Source organism: Psittacula echo (assembly GCF_963264785.1).
Source record: "Psittacula echo genome assembly, chromosome: 16".
Lineage (NCBI taxonomy): Eukaryota > Metazoa > Chordata > Aves > Psittaciformes > Psittacidae > Psittacula > Psittacula echo.
Window position 1 is genome coordinate 9562389 of NC_137752.1, and position 23075 is coordinate 9585463.

A 23075-nucleotide genomic window follows, 5' to 3' on the forward strand; every position below is an offset into this window, starting at 1 on the left:
CAGATCTTCACAGCCCAGAGAATTAATTCAACTCCAAACGGCAAAGGAGTCTTAGGACAAATCCCTGCCTCTCACCTGCAAGTTTGGAAGCGCAGTGCTGAGATCAGCTGGCTGTATGCAAAATGAGATGGCAGGAAACCAGAGCATAGCAAGGGCAAGAGCCACAGACCACGGGGAAGCAGGGGAAGGAAATATTGCCGAGAAAAGCATGTAACACCCCAAAAGCTACAGAGCCCCTGTGGCTGTAAGGTGATGTTCTCGTGACACTCACTTGGGATTCCCGACACGAGCTTCAGGGGTCGCAACACTCGGACGGCTCGCAGGGTCCGCAGGTCAAAATCAGTCCCAGCAGTTGCTAGAATCCTAAATGCAAAAGAGGAGAGAGGGGGAAAATTGATATTAGATAAGAATTCCTCTTTCCAAAGCATGGATAAGTGGTGAGTAAAACCTGGGAACATTCAAGCTGCTTTAAACTTTCCACCTGTGATCACACTGCAGATTGCGTCCACTGAAAACCATCAATTCACATGCTCTTCAAGAGCTGCTGAGCCTTGCTCAGACTATAAAAAAATCACAATATCTGCTTGATATGAGCCATTTATACACAGAGAGCACGCCTGGCTTGAGCCATTAAAGAGCAGCACCTTGTGTCTATAGGAAAGCATACCTCATTTTCAGAAGGAATGTTATGCTAGAAATGAGCTTTTCCCTATAATGAATTCAGAAATCCCTCGAGTACTGATGTCTGGCAATTCCTAATATCTGAAGCAGTTCCTAGTTATACAATTTACTCTGTGTGTGCAACATTAATTTTTGTTCAGAGCAGCTTATTCGAGGAGAATATCCAGAGAGCAGGGAGCAAGCGTTTCCTCTGATCTGCAGTAACTCTGGTTAGAAACATAGCCCCAAAACAGAATGACCCTTCAAAATGCAAGTGCTCTGCACAGAAAATGAAATGGCTTCACTGTTCTAGGCACAGCGAAGGAGGAAATCTTGTCACACAAGTCATGATGATGGAAACTCCTTAAGTGAATACCCTGCCAGGCACAGTACTCCACAGAAAGCAAGGCAAAACTGTCTTCATTAATTACCGCAGCACCTCCTATGATGCTTCAACAAAACTATTCTTGATTTAAAACAGAGGTCCCCTAACACTAGCACAGCCCACAGCGAAAGGACTCTCACCAGCTCCCCATCAGCTGCACCATTTAAAGTGATTATAAGCAACTGAAAAGAGGTTTTGTCAGGTTTGTCCCCAGGCTGCTCTATCAAGGTGGAATTGGCCGAGCAACCAGCCCACCAGTGGGGTCTGCGAGCCCCAACCACCGGTACCCTGCAAAAGAGATGGCACCACTTTGTTAACTACAACTGCTGAAAGCACTGCCTGGGCAGACCCAACCTTGACCATAATCAGACACTTTGCCAGCCCTTCCCCAGGAGCTACTGCAGCGGGAGAGACCTGGAAACGTGGCTGGGAAGTGGGATTCCAGAGCTGCCATGGGCAGAGCTAGAGGGAGGATGCCAGGCTTGGGCAATGAATCCCAGGTAGTTCCATGGGGATTAAGCATCCAGCACAGCAAGTGTCTCATAGTGGAGCAGAAAGATGCTCCGAGAAGTGCAGAGCACCCACAGTGTGCACCCACGATGTATCTGCACCTCCCCAGGAGCCCTTTGTCTTGGTTCCTGATAACTGGCTGATGAGCATGCAGCAAAGCGGCCAGTTGCCGTCGAAAAACATAAGAGAAAGCAGAGTTTTTCAAGAGGAGAGATACAGTTTTACTCTGCAACCTGTATTATACAGGATGCTGGCAAACTCGGCAGAGCAGGACGTGGCTACAGTCAGATAAAAACCCTGTCCTTGACTTACTGACTGACTTAGCACTGCTGCCAAGCATGGGCCAGGGAAGAGCAGGACCAGCATTGCTGTACGGAAAGGGCCAGACTCCATCAGCAGGAGGTGCTGGAGATCAGGAAAAAAGCATGCTGAGATGCTGGATGGCAAAAGAGGCAGCAGCAAGCCAGGACCCGAGGAGCAGAGCATCTCTTCTGTACGACACCTGTTCCTACAGTTTCACAACCAGAACATTCGCATTACATCAGCTCTGTCGGTGCAGTTTGAACATAAAGCAACAGGATACATTTAAAACCAAGAACCATCACATGCAAAGAATTCTAATTCCATCTTCTGCATCCGTGCCAGTGATTACATTCCTCTTCTTCCCTCCATCCTCACAACCTAATTGCTCACTTATACACCTCAGCAGTCTGGGAACAGCACACACTTCAAGTCAAAAGATAATCTTCAACATCCACCTTGGATGTTGCTAGTAACTGTGCAATTAGTCTCCAGTGAGCTAAGATGGATTTGTGCTGTCATTAGGCAGACCCCTGGTTCCTGGTGCAAGCTGAGGGGTGCTCAGTACTTCATCTTTCTCTTTCTAAATTCAGAGAGAAAATGGGAGTGAATGGGGAACCACCATCAATTAGTCCCATGGTGCCAGTAAATGTTCCAGTGGCTGGAGGTCTTCATTCCAGTCTTGTCTTCCTAAATAGGTCTGATGCTAAAAACAACCTGCTTCAACTGCACAACATCCCAATCTCTCCACCCAAATCAAGACCCCTAATCCTTCATTAAATCCCACATCACCAGCACTGCGATCCTCTTGCTAACCTGCACAGCCCAGCATCTCCCACAGCTGGAGAGCTGGTCCAAGGATCCTATCAAATCACGGTTGAATCGTGCAAACCATCCATGACTGTACAGCTAAACCGTCACTGCTACATCTGCACATGAATCAGCCACTCCTGTAAAACAATACAGCCTTGGCCAGGTTTTGCCTACAGAGAACAAAAAACAGAGCTGCCTCCAAAAAAAGCCATGTTTGGGGGAAGAAACAAAAGACAACGGGGATGAGATGGTGGCTCTAGGTCTAAAAATTCACATTTGAGCCTTGCAGGTATATGAGACAGGAGGTGACAAAACTCAGGTGGGCATCCAACATGTTTCATAGACTCATACGATCATAGAAAGGTTTGGGTCAGAGAGGACCTTAAGATCATTCAGTTCCAAACCCCCTGCCATGGGCAAAGATGCCTCACACCAGACCACATTGCCCAAGGCTCTGTCCAACCCGGCCTTGAACACTGCCAGGGATGGAGCATTTGCCACTTCTTTGGGGAACCTGTTCTTATGCCTCATCCCCCTCCTAGGAAAGAACTTCTTCCTTATATCTAACCTGAACTTCCCTAGATGTCCCAGGGTGGAGATGGTGCCTTTTCTCACTGCAAAACCAAAGCTAATTTACAGCTGCTCAGCATTTCTTTCCTCTAAACCGTTCAGACATGCATGGAAGAACGCCCCAGTTAGGGAAATATTTGCCTAAGTGGAATCTTTCTGGTTTACCTTCTCCCCTACTCCAGCTGAAAGCTCACAGCAGCCGCTGTGAGTTAGGCCAGAACAAGTCAGAAATGATCATTAAATAGAGGAGTAATAGAGAGTTGAAGTGAACTGGCTGACAAGCACATCCTGGCAATCCCACCAAAGCATCCCTGGCTGCACAGCAAACAGCTGGGAACAAAGCAGAGGTGAGGGGTGAGCCAGTGCTGGAAATCTGAAGTGAAAGGTAAAAAAAAACAGCAAAAGAGAAGATTTTAGGAGAAAACTTCACAAAGATGAATAAATGGTTTGATCTACGGCCCTTTTTGTATCTTAACAGGTTGTACAGGCACACAGATTTGATAGGTTTAGGATGTTGTCTTTGATAGTGCTTCAAGTATTTAAGTGCAACAAAATCTCATTACATAAGTTCTTCCATGTAATTTGACTTTTTACAAGCAGGATGGCATGACCATTAAACCAGTCTTGTTTATAGAGAGCTGGAGCAGCTCTGCTCTGGAGCCAGGCTGAGAGAGCTGGGCTGGGTCAGCCTGGACAAGAGAAGGCTCCTGAAGGGGAGACCTTAGAGCAGCTCCAGTGCCTAAAGGGGCTGCAGGAAACCTGGAGAGGGGCTTGGGACAAGGGCCTGTAGGGACAGGCCAAGGGGAATGGCTTTAACCTGCCCGAGGGGAGACTGAGATGAGCTCTTAGGCAGAAGCTCTTCCCTGTGAGGGTGCTGAGGCGCTGGCCCAGGGTGCCCAGAGAAGCTGTGGCTGCCCCATCCCTGGCAGTGTTCAAGGCCAGGTTGGACACAGGGGCTTGGAGCAAGCTGCTCCAGTGGAAGGGGTCCCTGCCCGTGGCAGGGGTTGGAGCTGGAGGAGCTTTGAGGTGACTTCCAGCCCAAACCAGCTGTGATTCTATGATGTACTGCTGTGGAGGATCTGGGCACACATCTTGCCAGCCCAGCAGTGGCTCAGCACTGCTGCAGTCATTCTTCACTTTCACAACAACTTTGTTAAACACTGCTTTCTGCATCACCACCTCCACTAACATGCTCTGACTGACATCTGTTTCCAGAGACTGAGACCAAATTTATGATAAATGCTTGATAACTTTTCTTCTAGCAAAGCCTGGAATGAATTATGAGAGCAGTTTACTCCTTTGGGTATAAAAGAAAACAGAGAATAAAGAGGAAGTTCCTGTCCTGAATGTTATACTAACATAAATAATTAGCAAGCAATCTCTTAAAGTATCTCGGAGCTCAGGATTTCTGTGTAGTGGTTCAGCAAGACACATGCTGTCTTACAACGCTGCACTTTTCAGAGCTACCCCATAACAAAGCTCCTTGCTGAAGCCCTGCCCAAAGAAAATGCCTTGAAACTTGTTTGCGCTTAGCTGCGCATCTCTAAATCCTGAGGACTGGAGGAGGGAAAAGCTAATCCTGCTCCTCAGAATCATCCCCACCTTGGCCTCCTCCTGCCTTAATTGCCTTTTTGTGGATTTCATAGAATGGTATTAATCCCAGCCTGGTTTGTGTTGGAAGGGGCCTTAGAGCCCATCCAGCTCCAACCCCTGCCACGGGCAGGGACACCTTCCACTGGAGCAGCTTGCTCCAAGCCCCTGTGTCCAACCTGGCCTTGAACACTGCCAGGAATGGGGCAGCCACAGCTTCTCTGGGCACCCTGTGCCAGCGCCTCAGCACCCTCACAGGGAAGAGCTTCTGCCTAAGAGCTCATCTCAGTCTCCCCTCTGGCAGGTTCAAGCCATTCCCCTTGGCCTGTCCCTACAGGCCCTTGTCCCAAGCCCCTCTCCAGGTTTCCTGCAGCCCCTTTAGGTATTTAAAGACTATTATAAGGATTTACTTCAGTTCTTCCAGATGATCTCTTTGGGAGCAGGTGACAGAGGTGCTTCATATCTCCCTCAAGGCAGAAAGAGGAGAAGAAACAGAAACACGGATGTCCCAAGTGAGAACCGAGAAGAAATGATCAAAAATACAGGGTTTTCTATACATATCTCTGCTTGTAGGAGCAACCACCTCAGGGGTCCAGCCTCAGCAAAGAGCAGCTGGTGAGGCCCCACTCAGCACACACATGTATCTGCAGGTGATGGAGCACGTTTTCCTCCTAGTATCCTGATACCACTCTCTATAAATCACAACAGAAGCAGCATGAGACATGTAGCAGAGACCTGGATCTGGCTGCAAGTGCAGCAGCTTCAGTGTGTCTGCCTGTTAGCAGATAACGTACAGCTACAGAGAAAAGCAGCAAGATTAATAACTAAGAATGATTAACGCTTCCAAGGGGCTCTCTCCACTGGATAACACCAGTGCCAGGGCAGGTCCTGCTAAAGCAGGAACCACTGGCATCAATTGCAGGTATTCTTAAAGTCACCTTGCTATTTATTGCCAACTCTAGTCCTAGTAAGTGAAAACAGGGATGTTTTTCAGAAACCTTATCCCAAGCATCCATTCCCGAGAACCAAATCAATCTCTTCAGTGGATTAGGAGAAAGGATAAATACCCACCAGACAGCTGCCCTCAAATAAAAGATAAAGGTAGCCAGCTGCACAGCAGCTGTCCTGTGAAAAGAAACAGCAGCCACCACTTCCTACCCACATACCAAACCCCAACTAATGCGGATACCTTGGCAGCATCAATCTCAAAACCTCCGATAGAAGCACCGAAAACTCCAGTAAATCACCCCCATTCCCAGGGCCTGACTCCGGGCATAGGCTGACAATGTTGAACAAGCCCCAGTGACACCCAGGAAATAAGAACCAATAGGAAAAATGAATAAAACTAAGATCTTCGTCAATATTGGCCGAGTAGTTTAAAGACACTTCCCCCACCATGTATGAGCAGCCCGTAGGCTGACTGTTGCCTCTATCTGTGACCCTTGCCCACCCAATCCTTCCTGATTTCCCCACCCCAGGGGGTGAAGAATGTCCCTAACTCCCTGTGGAGCTGTCACCACCGCCAGCATCACTGTTGTGGTGTTCATGGTAGCTGGCAACCCAAGGAGAAAACCTGCGAGGTCCTTCTGATCCCACAGCACTGTGAGAACACTTCGGAATTTTACAGTAAAACTTAAATGGAAAGAAATAATTTTTTTGAAATCAGAGATTCTATAGAAAATATTCATTTCTCTCAAAGAAAAGGCCCATAATATTCATTCTAAAAAGCCGGGCTTTTTATCTGGTGTTTTCCTTTCAAAAGCATATGCAGAACATTAAAAATTTATGAAAATATATATTCTCCATTTCTTTTTCCCCACCGAAACTATTTGCCATGGGAGGTTGCTCTGCTGCTGCCTTCTGAGCGTTTTAACCCCAAATCAGCACACAGCACATTTCTGACTGCAGCTGGCAAGACTTTCCAGGACCAGGAATACCAACAGCGCACCAACAACCACAGGGCAGCCACTGGCCTCACCTTGCACATCCCAGCCTTTGAATTAATGGTGTTTATCTGGAAACACCAGCTTTCCCACTGTCCGCCCTGCACCATGGCCGGGAACCATCTACCCATCCAGGAGAGCCTGTGATGAGTGGAGGTGACCACCAAGAGAGAGCTTCCTATCAGGGAAGCTTCTGCCCAAGTGAATGTCTGTGAGGGCTGGACCTCATGTTCCTGAGTGGAGGAGGGTGCAAGATCCACCTGCACAAGGTGAGCTCCAGTGGAGTCACTCAGGCAGCAGGTGGAGGAGCCACAGGAGGAAAACAGTAAGTCCTGATGGATTAGGGAGGGGGAATAAGAAATAGGGTGTTATTGGAAGCATTGCAAGAAGAAATATTAGGTCCTCATGGCACAGACCTCCAAGGACTACGAGAGCATCAACAGCAAACAGAAACCACACTGGAGAAGGAGGCACCATGATCTCTAGCAATATGTGGCAAAAGGGCATCACTTGCCCCCATTCTCTCATATATACCAACCAGCAACAGATAATGATACCTTGGCAGCAGATGAAGCCAATGAGCATGATTCACAGGAAAAAGCACACTAGAAGCCGAAGAAGGATGTGGTGAGTGTTAGTAGTGGGTGTCTGTCTGGTGAGAGGCACCTCAGCTACAGCGCAAATCAAAAAGAGTATTTTTCACCTTCTTCACTCCCTAATGCCTACTGAAGACATTGCTCAGTGTTAGACTGGTGACATGGTCTGGCTGATTTCCCTACCTTGGACTTGAGGGCAGGTCAGTGGAGGAACCCAGCCAAGGGTGCCCATGAACCAGCCTCTCGGGTGCAGGCAGCATTGCCCAAGCCTGGCCTGTGCTCAGACTGCAGCTACACGGTGTCAGTCCTGCTGCTCCCTCCTTCTCCCAGCTGCAGCACAAATCTGCATGCAAACAGTGACCGGAGGAGCTGGAAGGAGGCCTCTTTTCTCTCAGTTTGATTTCATGGTGTGTGAGCTTTATCTTGACTACCAAAGACAGAGTTGACACCAGGTCTGAGCCGGTAAGTAAATCTGGCATGCTAATTGCACCATTTAATTTATGGCACTACGAGGTCCATCTGTTGGCTCCATCGCTCCACACTGGAGACTTCCCCATCCCTTCTATAGTCCCTTCCATGTGAAAGGGCTCAGCTTACCAGCTCTCTGCTTCTGCTTTAGATGACCAACACCAAGTCTAAGCATCTAATTGGATACCTGCATATTGCTTTGAGCAACCTGATCTAGTGGGAGGTATCCCTGCCCATGGCAGGGGGTTGAAATTAGATGGTCTTCCAACTCAAACCAGTCTGTGATTCTATGATATTACATCTAAGCCAACTCCTTCACTTTAAATCACATCTACAACACAATGTCCTGGGTCCTAGTTCTTAACGAAAGCCCATTCAGAGCAACTCAGTCTGATCGCCTTGCTCAGAAAAAAACATGTTGGTCTCATAATCAACTGTATTCTCCAACATAGCCTCTCTATGGTGAAGGATAAACCTCTCTTTAGCTGTAACATGAAGAAAACAGAAGGCAAAATAAAATACACTAAGGGAATAACAATATTGAACAGAATGGGGTTGCTCTGCTTCAGAGGCACAAACAGCCAATTCATTCTTTGGTCTCACATTTAAGAGCCTTTTGTAGCCAGCATTTAATTTGCCACCAGCCTTCCACATACAGAGCTGCGCAGATAAGAACACAACTGTCCTCCTCTTTTATGGCAAAAATGCTTGAGATTCCTGGGAGGAGATGAAGCAAAATGAGAGCAGAATTCCCCTCAATAAAACCACCTGCAACCTACTTTCCTGACTGCAATTCCTGAGCCAGGCTTCAGGGAGAAGACAGGGAGAGGAGCATCTGTAGACACTCCTCTGCTCCAGCAAGACACACAACAACCAAGCAGTATGCGACTATCAGACAAAAAGAATGAGGTTTTGCAGTGTGCAGGGAGCTGAGAGCTTGGCTTCTGCCCAGGATAAAGGGAGATATTCTGGTTATGAGGCAATTGCTCAAATAAGCCCTTGCTGCTTCTAAGCAGGAGTGATGTGAACATGCCACACCACGGAGCAGAAAAGGAGGCTCATTCGCAATAAGCAATGAGAGCTGGCAGGAAAAAGCACGTGTCCAAAACATTTTAGTGCGCTCACGCCGGGAAAACTGAGCACAGAGGAGTTAAAACCATCCTGCACTTCACTGTGGCTGCAAAGTAGGTCATACCTTGAGCCTCACTACATTAACATTACAAAGGAGGGAAGAGGCTGCTTTCTGTGGGTATCCCAGAATTTTTTCCCGGGCATTAAAGGATGCACAGGGCAGGAGCTGGGAGCTCAAAGCTGTTTCCTGGAGAGGTGTCCCACAGTGCACCCCATGGTCTCTTGGGTATGGGCAAGCTATAGAGGGAGTTAACTCAGTAACAGGCTGAGAAGCGAGGGGAATTTCAGGATGAGCAAAAATGTTTCAAGCATTTTTACTTGGGGAAAGATGAGAGCAATGAATCATAGAATCACTTAATGGTTTGGGTTGGAAGGGACCTTAAAAATCATCTAGTTCCAACCCCCAGTTAGGGATTGCTTGCTTCATTTGTCAAGTTCTAAAATTAAGCATTCTGACTTTTAATGTGTTTTCCCTCTTAGTGCAAGTAATTCCTGTCAAGCCTGCAAATATTTCTGACTTGATTTAAACCTGACATTTTCCTGAAAAACACAAGCCCCCAGTTGCTGTGTGCATGAAAAATGCCACCCTAACCAGACACCACGTTTCACTGCTGCGCAGGAGGTCTGAAGGCACACAACTTTAATTTGTGCTAGCTGGTGGTTTGAAATTGGGAAAAGGACAGAGGACACCAGGAAGGTTACTGGGGTTAATCTTTCTGTCAGGTGGGCTAGCAAGGCAGCACATCACTGCAGGAGGCAAGAAGTTCAAATCACCAAAAACACATCTCGACCTTCCTTCCTTCCTTATAGTACCTGTGAAATGAGGACCTCCTTGCCAGACCGCCCTGGGAACAGTGATGAAGTCTGTGTTCTTTGGAACCACAACCACATCACCCTCTGCATGTGGCCAGTTCACAGTTCAAGAGTTAAGCAGAAAATGTCATCACTATCAAATTACACTGGTGTTTAAAAAGCAAGGCAAAATGGTTCAGAACAAGAGCTCAGCCTTCCCTCTTGGGGTGCTGAACTGATGCTGCTGGAGAAGGACTGCGAGTAGCAGCCAGCGAGGGATGGCGCAAAAGAGAAGGAAAAATATCTGTCAGGGTGGAAAGAAGACCTCTCCTTAGGTTACCGTTGTCTGGACATTTCTGCACTGCAGGCTTTGCTTTCCCAAGCCACCAGCTGAACTATGCCCTAGCTTCCAGAGGGAGTGATGGGAGGCATGGCCTTCCCCTGGGTCCAGCCTTCCCACCTTGCCACTGCGCCGCTGAATTCCTGTAACACAGAATCATAGAATGGTTTGGGGTGGAAGAGACCTTAAGATCATCCAGTTCCAACTCCCTGCCACTGGCAAGGACTCCTTCCACTAGACCAGGTTGCTCTAGGTTGCTGTAATGACCTAAAGGTGGGCAGATAATATGCAAGGATAAAAGCAGCGTATAAAACGATAGCCAAGAACATTCATCTAATAAATGGGAAGGTAGAGAGTGGAGAGTTACTTAATTCATGCTGCCACATTTGCACAGTTTTTGTGTTCATTCTCCAGCACTCAGCCAGCCAAGTCTCACTGGCACAGCCAAATAGATGACAAAAATGGATCACCAGCATCATCCACACCTGGATGTACTTGTGTACTTGACCAACTTGAGACCCAAAACCACCCACAAACTGAACCAAGCCATCCTAGCTAGAAGCTTTAGCAGGATGTCAAGTGTTCCTGGGTTTTCCTACACCATAACAATCAACAGATTCCTGCTGCCATCACCACGTCATTGCACTTCTGTTCCTGCCTGCTACTCATCGCGTTCATCCTCCCAGCACAAGCACGTGCTACACCCAAGGAGTGACCCTCAGTTCCTGCTGCCACTTGCATACTGTAGAGGAACAGCATCCAGGTGGTAAAACCCAATTTACCAAAGCAGCATCAAAGGGGGTTAGTGGGTGCACAAGCACCCACCACTCCTTCAGTACTTCCTTGCAGAGGGAGCAGCCACAGTCCCTCTGTGCAGGGAAACAGCCTCACTCTTCTGCTTGATGGGGTTTCTTCCCTCCACATAGAGGCTGGCCAGGGAACTGGTTCCTAGCCATGGTTACACGTAGTCACAGGACTCTTCAAAAGGCTCAAATGACCCACAACCCCAACATTTTTCCACCTGCAGCAAGTGTCCTTTGCTCAGAAATGCAGCATTGCCAGTGGGCACACAAGTAAGCAGCCCCCAAATCAACAAGGCTCTATTAAAAGCCGCGAGACCTTTTTAATTTCTAGAACATATTGGGGCTCTCTATTTGTCTTGTGATTCCTCAGCTTTTCCAGGCAGCCAGGGTCATGTTTTCAAGCTTTAGTCTATGAGCCACAAAGATACACACTTCCAAATAAAAGCTGAAACCCTCCTCTTGTCACAGGGATTAATATAAGGCACCAGATATCATCAGACTTGCAATGTAATATCTCTTCTTTCGCGCACTCCTCATTTCACTCCCAAAAGATCTTACTTGCTCTTTCTTAGAATTTCTTGTATTTTTTTTTGGCTAGAACCCTCACAGCAAACATGCAATGTTGTTCTAAGGAAAACACAGTTTGTCAAGACATCTAAAATATTGTGTATTCCCTCCATCTGCTTCTGCTAAATAAACCCAGGGCCTTATCTAATGAGGAGATGTTGGCAATAATTGCACAGCCATCTGTACCATGCTTTAAACCTGTTGCAAGCTGGGCTGTGGACATGAGAAAGTCAGAATTTATTCCTTCCATACTGAAAACAGAAATTGTAAACTTCCCCCTTTTGTTTTTCAGGATAATTTAGCCATATCAGCTCCTATGCTTGGGGAATGTTATCTCATGAATGTGACAATTAAACCTCCTCTTTCCCCCTTTTGTGTATAGATGAAGCTCAAGTTCTGCAGCTAAGGTTCAGAGCAAGCCCAGGCGAGTGCTGGTTGCAGCACAGCAGCTTCCAAGGGCTGTTTCTGCCCAGCATAGTGGCACCACGATGCAATACATCTCAGCAATGCCTCCGCACCACCAGAGATCTGCCTGTTCACGAGCCCTGCCGAGGAGGAGTCATACCAGAAACTTCAAGGTTTCATTACAAACCTGTGCAGTGATGCTCTTTACACTGGAGACAAAAAACACTGAGGTCCCAGTGTAAAAAGAATTTGAGAAACACCTTGTTGCCTATGAAATCAAATTACCTAGGTGCACCTAGGTACACGCTGGCCAGGAATCAAGATACTCAGAGAACACAGCATAGCTGCTGTGTGCTCAGGAGGCAACATTCAATGACTACAAGGATCACCTCAACACCGATACAACACATGTCCATGAGCATGCGCTCTCTAAACGCCGGTTTGCTTTCCTCCTTCTCCACCATCCATACTGCAGCTGCCCACTCTTCCCCCATTTTGCCCACCAAAAGGGCATGATAACCCCCTTCCCAAAATGAACACGGATGCACGGTCAGCAATGGGAGCAGGCAGTGCCACTAGGTCCCATAGAGCAGAGTACATGGGACCTCAGGGGCAGAGCAATGTCATTGGTGCATGGAAGAGACATCTTTGTAACAGGATAGGGGCATGTGCTTAGATAAATTCTTAGCTCAGATAATGGAGGCTTTTGCTCTCCTCTCGGCTGTTAAGAACTCTGGAATCACTGCAGATAAAAGCCAGGCAGCATTTTCATCCTAAACTCAATGTTTCTGGGTTGTATAATCCAGCCATTGAAAAATACATGCTCTGGGCTAAAAACCTGACATACCAGGTCCCAGCAAGCAACAAATGTTTGTGTATCACAAATCTCCAGAGCAGTCCCTTTGAGCCTATCGGGCAGTTCCAAGCTGGACAAGCGGAGATGGAAGCTGCAGATTTCCAGGGGATGTTGCATTTGCATCAGTCATGGGTTTCAGAGCTTCATTTCACTCCACTGACCAGACAGGCAAGTTTGCCCGTGGGCTGGAGCCATCTGAACTCCAGGCAGACAGCAGCATGCACCAGAGAAGACTGTTCATTGGCACCACTGGTCTGCTGCAGCAAGTTTTCTTTGTGAAAAGACAGACCTGAGTTACTGGGAAGGAGAAAGATCCGTGTGGAATTTCTTAGACAGCTGCACAAGAGATGAGAAGCATCCCATGGCTCACAGCATCTTTCTGACAAGGAGAATATAGCACTGAGGGCTTTGGGATGTAGGCCAGCAGCATCAGATGCTTTTTGTTGATGCAGCCTATTGCTGTGAAATGGTCCAGAAAACCCCCTAGCTTTTCAGCACCAGAGTTAAGTGTTTTGTTAGGAGCTAAATCATTTCAGGCTTGCCTCTACAGCAGCAGAGAAAAGCATAAGCAGAGGAAAAGAAACCAAAAGCAGTGGTGGCAGTCTCTGCTGTCCAAAGTGCATGGGTCAGGTTGAACAAGGAGTAGCAAGAGTAGCTTTAAGACCTGACAAATTTAATCATTGAGAGAGCAAGACAAGTCACTGTTTCACTCCATGCTGTCGCTTTTTCTTCATAATATACTTTATATATATATGCATAAAATATATAATACTCCTGCTTAAGCTGTGCTTTTCAGGAAGGAGATGCTTCACATTTACTTGGTTTAAATTCTAAGGGGCTGGTAGTACCCAGCTCTGGTCCCTGCCCTTTCAGTTCCTCTCCTGGCCTTGACACCCTGCTTCATTTAATCACCCAACTTGGTGCTCTCCAAACACAAAAAAGCCTCAGAAATGCAGTGCTGGGGCTGCACCCACCAGGGAAGGACCTCTGGGGTCTTCCTCAGACCTCTGAGCACTCTCCCACTCCACTGGCATTATGTTGAGCTTGCACAGAGCACCCCATCGTCCAGGTAGCGTTAAGCTCCAACCAAGGGGAGATGCAGGGAGATGCAGTGTGCTTTCCAGAGTAAGCATTTCTGACATTAGCTTAGTCATCTCCTTCCCTCCCGTTTGGTATCCCGAGTGATTCCTTCCTCCAGTAGCCCTGGAAACAGCAGAAGGAGGCTGTTGTGCAGATGTGCACGTGGCAGCTCCAGGCATGGGCTGCTGCTCTGAGGTGGCACTGGGCAGGAACTGGGCTTTGTCCCACCCTCACCACCACCAAGTCAATCTTCCCACAGCACACAGGTGAACAGCTTCATTTGGTGATTCCTCCATCAATCCTCAAGCCAGGGCGCTGGGATGCTGACAGAGGGCTGGGAATGAAATGCACCCAGACACCGAGGTCTGTGGAGACACCAGCAGGGAGAAGCACCTAAACAAAGTTGAAGTCCTCCTTCCATCAGTGCCCCAGCTTGTTTGGGGACCTTTAGCAACTTGCTCTGCTTTCTTCCTGTTTCCGTTCTGCTTTCCCCAGCTTCATTGGACCAGTTCATAGCTCAGGCCAGATGCTGCCAACAGCTCTGCAGCACTCAGCACCCAGCACAAGGGCATTGCCATTATGTTTGAGAGCTCTAAGCACTACCTCAATTAAAAGAAACAGCAGAAGAAAGCACAAAACACTGCGTTCTGTAACTGCTACATTAAGAGCAGCCCTGACAAAATGCAAATAGAGGGCATCTTAGTGACAATAATTGAAGCAAATCAAGAAGCACTGCTAGTTCTTAGGAAAAGCACTCAGCAAAATAAGGGGGTTTTGTGCTGAAGAATGCCTTTTTTCCACCAAAAAATGTTTGTGTTCAGGGAAACATCATTTTCAGTTTTCCAGTGGGAAATAATGAAACTTTTTGGTTTCGTTTTGACTTCAAATACGACTTGAGATCTTGTTTTGATTTGGTTGGGTTTAACTGCAATGATACTGTAAAGCTCGGCTGAACGCAGGCATTTCCACCTAAAATCAGGTTGAAAGCTCCAAGGGGAAGCTATCTTTTGAAACAAAAACTTCTGGAACCAGGAGTTTTCCTCCACTAGTTCTTGCTAGGGAAAAATCTGGGCTTCCAGGCAGGCTTTCTTCAAGCCTAGAGGGAGCCTGCCCTCACCCCAAGTTAGCTCATACCCTGTTCCCATAGGATATGGAGTGGGGTACGAGTATTTGACATGGAGACAATCATTTGGCTGCATCTCCCCCGCCTTTGGAGCCACGTAGGAGAGCTGGGGCAGCAGGTCACCCCATGAGATGCCCATATGTACCAGCAGTGCTCATGCACAGTCACTGACCCCAGCTCGATGGCTCAGGGAATCCCATTCACCCCTTCAGCTGCTGATGGCTCAGATGACTGGTTGCACTTGGATATTTATACGAGTGTGCTGCTTGTCACAGCGGTCTTCAGCAAACCACATTTTTGGCAGGCAAGGAAACTCCTTTGGTTTCTTGCAGCTGGTTGAGAAGCATGGATTCATGGCAGGGGGGATTGGAATTAGATGATCTTAAGGTCCTTTCCAATCCTAACTATTTTATGATTCTGTGTTGGCCCTTTTCTTTTGTTGACAGATTCCCCAGTAGAATCCCATCGTCCAGAAGCTCATCCAGCTCCAACCCCTGCCACGGGCAGGGACACCTTCCACTAGAGCAGCTTGCTCCAAGCCCCTGTGTCCAACCTGGCCTTGAACACTGCCAGGGATGGGGCAGCCACAGCTTCTCTGGGCACCCTGGGCCAGCGCCTCAGCACCCTCACAGGGAAGAGCTTCTGCCTAAGAGCTCATCTCAGTCTCCCCTCTGGCAGGTTCAAGCCATTCCCCTTGGCCTGTCCCTACAGGCCCTTGTCCCAAGCCCCTCTCCAGGTTTCCTGCAGCCCCTTTAGGCACTGGAGCTGCTCTCAGGTCTCCCCTTCAGGAGCCTTCTCTTCTCCAGGCTGACCCAGCCCAGCTCTCTCAGCCTGGCTCCAGAGCAGAGCTGCTCCAACCCTCGCAGCATCTCCCTGGCCCCCACAGCTCCACGTCCTTCTTGTGCAGGGGCCGCAGAGCCCCAGTAGCCTGGCATGGTACGGTGGTCATGGCAGGAAAGCTCAGTCAGACACAAACACAGATTGCTGAGAAAGAGCAGAGATTCAAGGTGGGTTTTGCACCACTGGATTAAGGAGAAGACTGGGAGTTAACACTGGAGGCAAGCAACATTAAATGCACACGTATCCTGGCCATTTCCATCCCAGTCCTCAACACCTCCGCCTGAGCCAGAAACTCATCCGCACATCCTTTTTTTCCAGCTTAAATAATTTCAAGCTGACCTGACAGATCTTCCTAGTCCCCCGAACCTCCTGGATTTTAAGCACAAGCTCTGCCAAAGACCACAGTGGTGAACGCAAAACAAGGAGAAAGCTGAGACCACCAAATTCTTTACATCAGTGACTGTCCCCGGAGCAAGATTTTAAACTCCTCTACATAGAAATGAGAGGCTGGACCTGCACGCGCAGCTACTTCCAACCCCTTGAATTCACAGTCACAGTCGCAAGAGCTGAACCGGCACAGTTCTCATCACCCTGACCCAGCTGCAGGAAGGAAGACATTTTTCCCCATTTTCATTTCCCTCTCATTACAATTTTCTCCCTTGTTACACGAATGAGACAGCAGAATTTTAATGCCTCTTATGTTCTGTGAAAGATAACAGCAATCGGTATCACTCTGACCTTTTCAGTGGTTTATAATTCCATCAGCTGTCCAGACCAACCCGTCCCTTCTCCGTGCTCAGCCAGGATGAGAGCCAGAGCAGAGGTGAGAGCATCACTGTTGCTCAGAGTGAAACAGCAAGGAGGCTTTCCTGGTGGGACAGGACCACGATCTGTCTTCTATAGCATCAGCCCTTGGTGTGGGATCAGCTAAGGGCAGAGGGTTAGAAGCAGGAGGCTGATACGCGTCCCTGCTATGCATCCCGTAGCTGATGGCATCAGGACAGGGAGGAGAGCACAGTGCCCCAGGGAGGCCCCAGGGATGTAGATTTGACTTTTGAAAGCCTGAGGAAGACAGCAATAGAAAAGCAGCACAGCAAACAGATTCTCTTGGTCTCACCAGCTGGGAAATGAAGATATAGTGAAGTCCCATGCCTCGACACAATGAGCATCACAAAGACCAGCTCAGACCCAAGCCCATAACCCCAGGCTATTTCCCAAACACTAATTCAAGTGCTGTCACCTGGCTGGGCAGGGGGACAGGGAGCTCTGCTTTCTGCTTTGCTGCTCTAGGGTTTGCATCCTTTCCATCCAAGCAGGAACCTATCATTCCCACCCCTGCACCTCCGCAGTGACAGAAGGGACTGCTCAAAGAAGAGTGCTGACAGGGCAGGTCACACAACAGCTCCAGTGGGGAAACTGCTTCCTGCACTCCTCAATCAGATCGAACCTTCTCTGTGCTCCAAATCCACAGCTCAATCACATCAGACCGTGGCACCTCAGCCATGGACAGGACCATCTCTGAACACAAACTCACACACAGGATGGTGCATCTCCACCCACGCTGCTTGAGCAGCACAAAGGGCTTCTCCCCCTTTTCCTTCCTCTTCCACTGTTGTTTAACCTGAAATCTGCTCTAACAAACTCCCCCCACTGCAGGGAGAAAATCGCTCTGTCTGCCATAGGCGAGTGATAACCCAGCAGATTTTAATCCTTGCCTGTTATTGTATTGCCACCAGGAGTACATGGATTGAGATAAAAGGCTCACCAGCCCAGCCATAATGATATTAGAAAGGCAATTATCTCCTTTGCCACCCGACTTTGTGCTTGCTTTCTATGATGAAGTTTCCAGCTCATGTTTGCAGTGACAGGACCAGCCACCACTAATTCACTGGGAAATGTAGAAGCTAATTGTCTGTTCAGCACATGAGGAGAGGCAGATCAAGGCTGCTTGAGAAGCAAAAGGAAGAAAGGAGCAGGGGAGCCTGCTGCTTCTTCTTCAAGGGAAGAAGAAAGGAGCAGGGAGCTCTGAGCAGGAGCAGACGAGAGCTCCTGGCTGTTGATGATACTTGTGCCGCACTACAGAGCTGGTCCTAGAGCACCTTCAGGCTTTCAGCTATGGACATCAGCACCCCAAATCACAGCAGCATGCTCTCAAATACGCATTTGCTTCAAGACACCTGCCTCATGGATCCTGCTCTTTCAACTGTGTCCAAACCATCAGGAGGGCTAAGGGGGTGTTAAAATGAAGACATAGCACTTGTTGAGCCCAGTAACTAACACTGGATAGTAAGGAGAGTGCCATCCCATAATCACCAAAGCAGCTCACTGTGTTACTGGCTGTAGATGGCAGGTTACAAATGGAAAGGGAAACAGAGGCACAGAGCAGGAAAAGGACTTTGGTGTCCCCAATGTCACCCCCATTCAACTCCACCCAAATGGTCTCTGTGTGAACTGGGACCAAAGCTGTTTTTGGTCTGTGAGCCATCCTCACTTGTGTTTCCAAGCACGGAAGCAACTTGAGGGCTCTTCTTCCCCAGACAATAAATTATCCATAATTGTATGAGCTAAATATAATTTTAACCAAGCACACATCGTGCAGATCCCCACACGAAGATGTTGGCTTCAATACGTTGGGTGCATTGTTTCATAGAGGGGGTTTTGTGCTCTGTACTATTACTGAGTAGAATGAAATTACCGTTTGAGATACTTAATTTTACTAATTACAATCTTTAGGGGAACATTTTGAAAAATGACTGTCTTTACCAATGCAGTACTGACCATATGATGTCCTCTCTATTATTGCCACCAGAATTTCTTCCCTCTTTCCAAATTGAGAGGTAGGACAGCACTTTACAAAAGCTCCCAGAAGGATGCGTTCTCACCAGCATCCCAACAGCTTGTGCTGTTGTCTCATACCATTGCAGAAGAGGATGTTTTTCTCTCTTAATGATAAGTGATGCTCTAATGACTTGGAAAAGCATCCAAAAAAGCCAAAACCGAAAACACATTTCAGCTGAGTTTCCTCAAAGTCAAAATTAGCACTAATTTTGATAGGACTGAAAAATGTCTGCGGGCAAATCTTCCCTTCTTCCAGGGCTTTCCATTTTAAGATGGAACTATCCTAGTTCCTGAATAAAACTAGGAAACTATCCTAGGTTTTGGTCTCAGCCCTCAGAAACCATCCAGCACCCAAACATCTCCAGACACCACAGAAGAACCAGCATATAGATATTGGCCTACACTTCCACCACTGCTTTACTGGGCACCAGCAGTAGAGTTTTCCCTGCCTCTTCCCAGTCAATAGCACTCATGACCTACCCAGCAACATGGGGTTAAATTGTCCCCTTGTGCTATTATACATTGCAGCACCTCAGACTGCTGTGTCCCTACATCTTCACTGCAACGTGCAGAGTCTTCACACGGCATCAGATCTTGGCACCACCCCTCCCAACCCCTTCAAGGATATAGCACCCATCCCAAACAGCTTGTAACAGCCTCCTGTGCACTGATGACCCTCCTGAGGATGCCTGATGCAACAAGGGGATGTTTGGTGGAGTTTCTGCTCCCTGTGTGAAAGCTTCAGGTTTTGAGCAGCATCACAAAGGCAGGGCAATGGGATGGAGGATTGCACTGCAGGAGGACATAGCGGGAAGTATCACAGTATCACACACCTGGCCTTCCAGCAGCATCTCCTGACAGCACACAGCTCCAGCAACGGCCTCTTACAGCTTTGCAGGATGCGCTTCCCAAAACCCAGCCAGCTCATTCCAGGAACTGCCTGGGAAGGAGCCTGCCACCGGCTGCACATAGAGATGGGGCACCTGGGAGAGGGGATGTGCCCGGAGGTTGTGCCTTGTGAGGTTTGAAACTTTCAGCCTGTGAACAGCTCTCCCCAGGTAGTTGCTGGGTGCAGCTCCATGAACCTAGATGAAGCAGAGGGGAAGAAAAGGCAGCTAAAAATCAGTTGTGCAATCTGACAGTGCTCAATCCACCTGCCCTCGCTGCTCAGCTCTGCTTGAAATGTGGCTGTTTAGAGTCCCATGTGCTTACAGAAACACCTCTAATCCTTCATTTATCCAGGAGCTCTGTCCCACTCATCATTTCCAAGAGGGCACCAGCAGCACAGGAATGGCAGAAGAGCAGAATTTAGCTGCTTCTTATCCGGGCAACGCAGAGCCCCTGGGCTCATTGAGAGCAGCACATAGGGCAGTATGACCCCGCCAGCTCCAGCCCTATCTCACCAAGCTCCACACTGACACCAGCACCAGACACTTGAAAGGCCCAGGGCTATGAAGCTGATGAGACTTCATCAAATTAAAAATGCATGTATTAAATTACTTCTCTGAGAATCCTTATCCTCCAGCTCAATACCCAGGCAAAAGCAACAAGGGAGCCAAGTGCCTCCCCTGCAGCACAGCCGGTTTCAGAGCCTCCACCACAACCACACCACAAACAAGTGGTAACCACATGCTGGGCCGTCCCCTCTGGGACAGGCTCTCCTATCCCATCACTATCCCTGCGAGATGCTCTCCTCCAGCCAGCTCGAGCCACGGCAGCACTTTTCCATGCTCTCCAGCTCAATGACGGATCGTCTTTCTTCACAATATCCAGCCTCTCGGTAGGGTGCAAGGTCAGCAAATCCTCCTCCACAGCTCAGCCTGCCTTTGTCTGCAGCCCAGATAATTGGACTCATCTGTAGGCTTTCACATCTTCCCTGGGCTGGGAAGATGAAGTCAAATTGTGCCTTCAAAATTCAAGCTGCCTTGTGCCAACTTTGCCCGTCAATAAATCCCCGCTCTCCCTTCACCCCATGGTTTTCAGTGCAGCTATGGAAAGATCAGGCCAAAAGCACTTGTGGAAATCTCCCCCCACCATCTGTCACACAACTTGCTCTGAAACATGAGCATCCTTTAACCTGCTTTTACTTATTTATTTAAGCAGGAAAGGAGAGAGAAAAACATCCCAGGCCAGCCTGTGTCAGCAATTAGGAACATGAAATATCTGGCAGGAGCAGCTTTATAATTAGAGCTTTACCCTGTCCTTCTCTCCATGCCAGCAAGAAGTCACTGAGGACCAGTCACATCTGCAAGGTTGTACTGCTCCCAGGGAGCCTCAGAGGACAAGCACGCTGAACCACTGAACCTGGCTTCATGCTCCCATCAGGCAGGAGAGCTGCCTGCACAGGGAGCACAAGCACTTCGGGCAGCCCAAGGGATCTCTCTTTTGGCTTACCCAGAGCCTTTTACTCCTCCAACATTGGACAACTGTAGAATCCCAGCCTGGTTTGGGCAGGAAGGGGCCTTAAAGCTCCTCCAGCTCCAACCCCTGCCACAGGCAGGGACACCTTCCACTAGAGCAGCTTGCTCCAAGCCCCTGTGTCCAACCTGGCCTTGAACACTGCCAGGGATGGGGCAGCCACAGCTTCTCGATGCCAGTGCCTCATCCCCCTCATAGTGAAGAATTTCTTCCTAATGTCCAATCTAAATCTACCCTTTTTCAGTTTAAAGCCATTTTTGCATCTTTAAAAGGCATAAAGGAGAACAGGAGGCAGATATACCTACACAGCACACACATATACAGCAGGGCTAACACAGCTCCAGCTGCTGGGCTTGCAAGCCGGCACATCCTTACTGAAATCACTCTGTAAGTCATTACCCCTAAGCAAGCCAATGTGTTTGAGAAGCAGCTGCATTCATGTGCAGCATCTGACCCAAAAGGAACCCCCCAGACTGAGAAAGGGACCTGGGAAATTATAGAGTATGAGGGGACAGAGATGTCCTTGCCACAGCCAAAACCTCTGCCCAGCCCTGGCTGTCTCAGAGACAGGTAACAGCTTAGCACACAGTCTCTACCTTGCAGCAGTATATGTATATTACATATATATACTGGTGCAAGGTGTGTGTGTGTGTGTATATGTATGTATGTATGTATAAAATCAACACAAAGGCTACTAACTGCTAGTGTCTTTGGAGATTTCAAGCATTTGGGTGGTAAGTGGATTCCAATTAAAGCCATCCATAAAGAGGGAGGGCTCTTCTCTCCCTCTAAATCACAGCAGCGCAGTAGAAAGAGTGGAAAATGCACTTTCAAACACTGTACCTCAGATGGTGGAGAGCACCTTCCTCTTACACTGAGGGGAAGAAACTAATTAATTGATACAGGTCAAACCAGAACAAGACTCTCAATTATTCGACAGTAATTACCCTAATAAAAATTTAAACACATATAAGGTAACGTCGTAAGGTTTAGCCTCAATATTAGCAACAGGAGAAACTCATCTGCTGCAGTGCCCAAGGGAATATTAAGAGTTGGCTACTGATATGCAGACCCCCAGAAAGGTCTCCCTCAAGCAAACAGCCATTTGGGGCACACACACATGTGAAATGCCTATTTTGTGTGCAAGCACAGCTATCAATAGAGGAAAAGAAAGCCTGTACACAATATATTACAGCATTTCCAAGCCACACACAGTTTCCCTTACAAAAGCACTGGTGTAACATCCTAAATAACTTGAGTTTCCCATTTAGCACCCTCAGAGGATGAGGAAGAATCTTCTCATTCTCATTATAAACACTGGAAATGGAAGAGAGCTGAGCAACCTCCTTCTGGAAAATACTTTATTAAAGGAAAATGCACATGGAGTGAAACCAAAAGTGCTGGCTAATTTGGGCTGAACACAGTAAATAGCCTCAGCCAGGAAAAATGAAGAGCTAAAGGAGTAATCAAACATTTCCTTTTGGTGTTTGCAAAATTAGGTGGTTCAAAATGGTGTTTTAACTTCAGCAATTCTCCATCTGTCAGCATAAATGAGCTTTAATATATCTCTCTCTATATCAAAACAGTAAAATGGAGCAATACATCTTATTTTCACATAAAAATACAATGAGAAAAGTACTGAGGGGTCACCAAGGAGCTCGATTTCCCCAGATTACTCAACAGACGTGGAAAACAAGAAGACAAACCTCCAGAATTCAGGCCCAGAGGGATGCCCTGAAGCCCCTGGACTGCTCAGCCCACCCCTGTGCCAGCCCATGCCTGGACCTCCACAGCTGGGTGAGCTGTCCCATGGTGGCCAAGGCTCCAAGGTGACAGATAACTGAGAAAGATGCCCTCATTGCAACCCAGATTAGAAGCTGGTCTTACCTAAGTTTCCTCATGGCCTAAATGATGGGACCAGCGTGCAAAGTTGCTCCATCTCTCCCACAACCCAAGCCTTTCACCACACAGGCAGTAAGTCCATCCTGGTGGTCCTGCTCCTCATGGGGACAGCCACAGCTCCAAACAGAAGAAACAGTGGCATAGG

At 48.0% G+C, this 23075-nt stretch overlaps 1 protein-coding gene across 1 annotated transcript in view; it reads right to left on the reverse strand.

Annotated features, from left to right (window-relative positions):
• Positions 1 to 23075, reverse strand: part of LOC308227697 (voltage-dependent N-type calcium channel subunit alpha-1B-like) — a gene marked incomplete at both ends in the record, with an annotated part of 292188 nt that overhangs the window by 190195 nt on the left and 78918 nt on the right. Inside the window, one exon of the mRNA XM_080630487.1 lies at positions 272 to 363. Coding sequence (XP_080486613.1) covers positions 272 to 363 — 92 coding nt within the window. The remainder of the gene's footprint in view (positions 1 to 271; positions 364 to 23075) is intronic.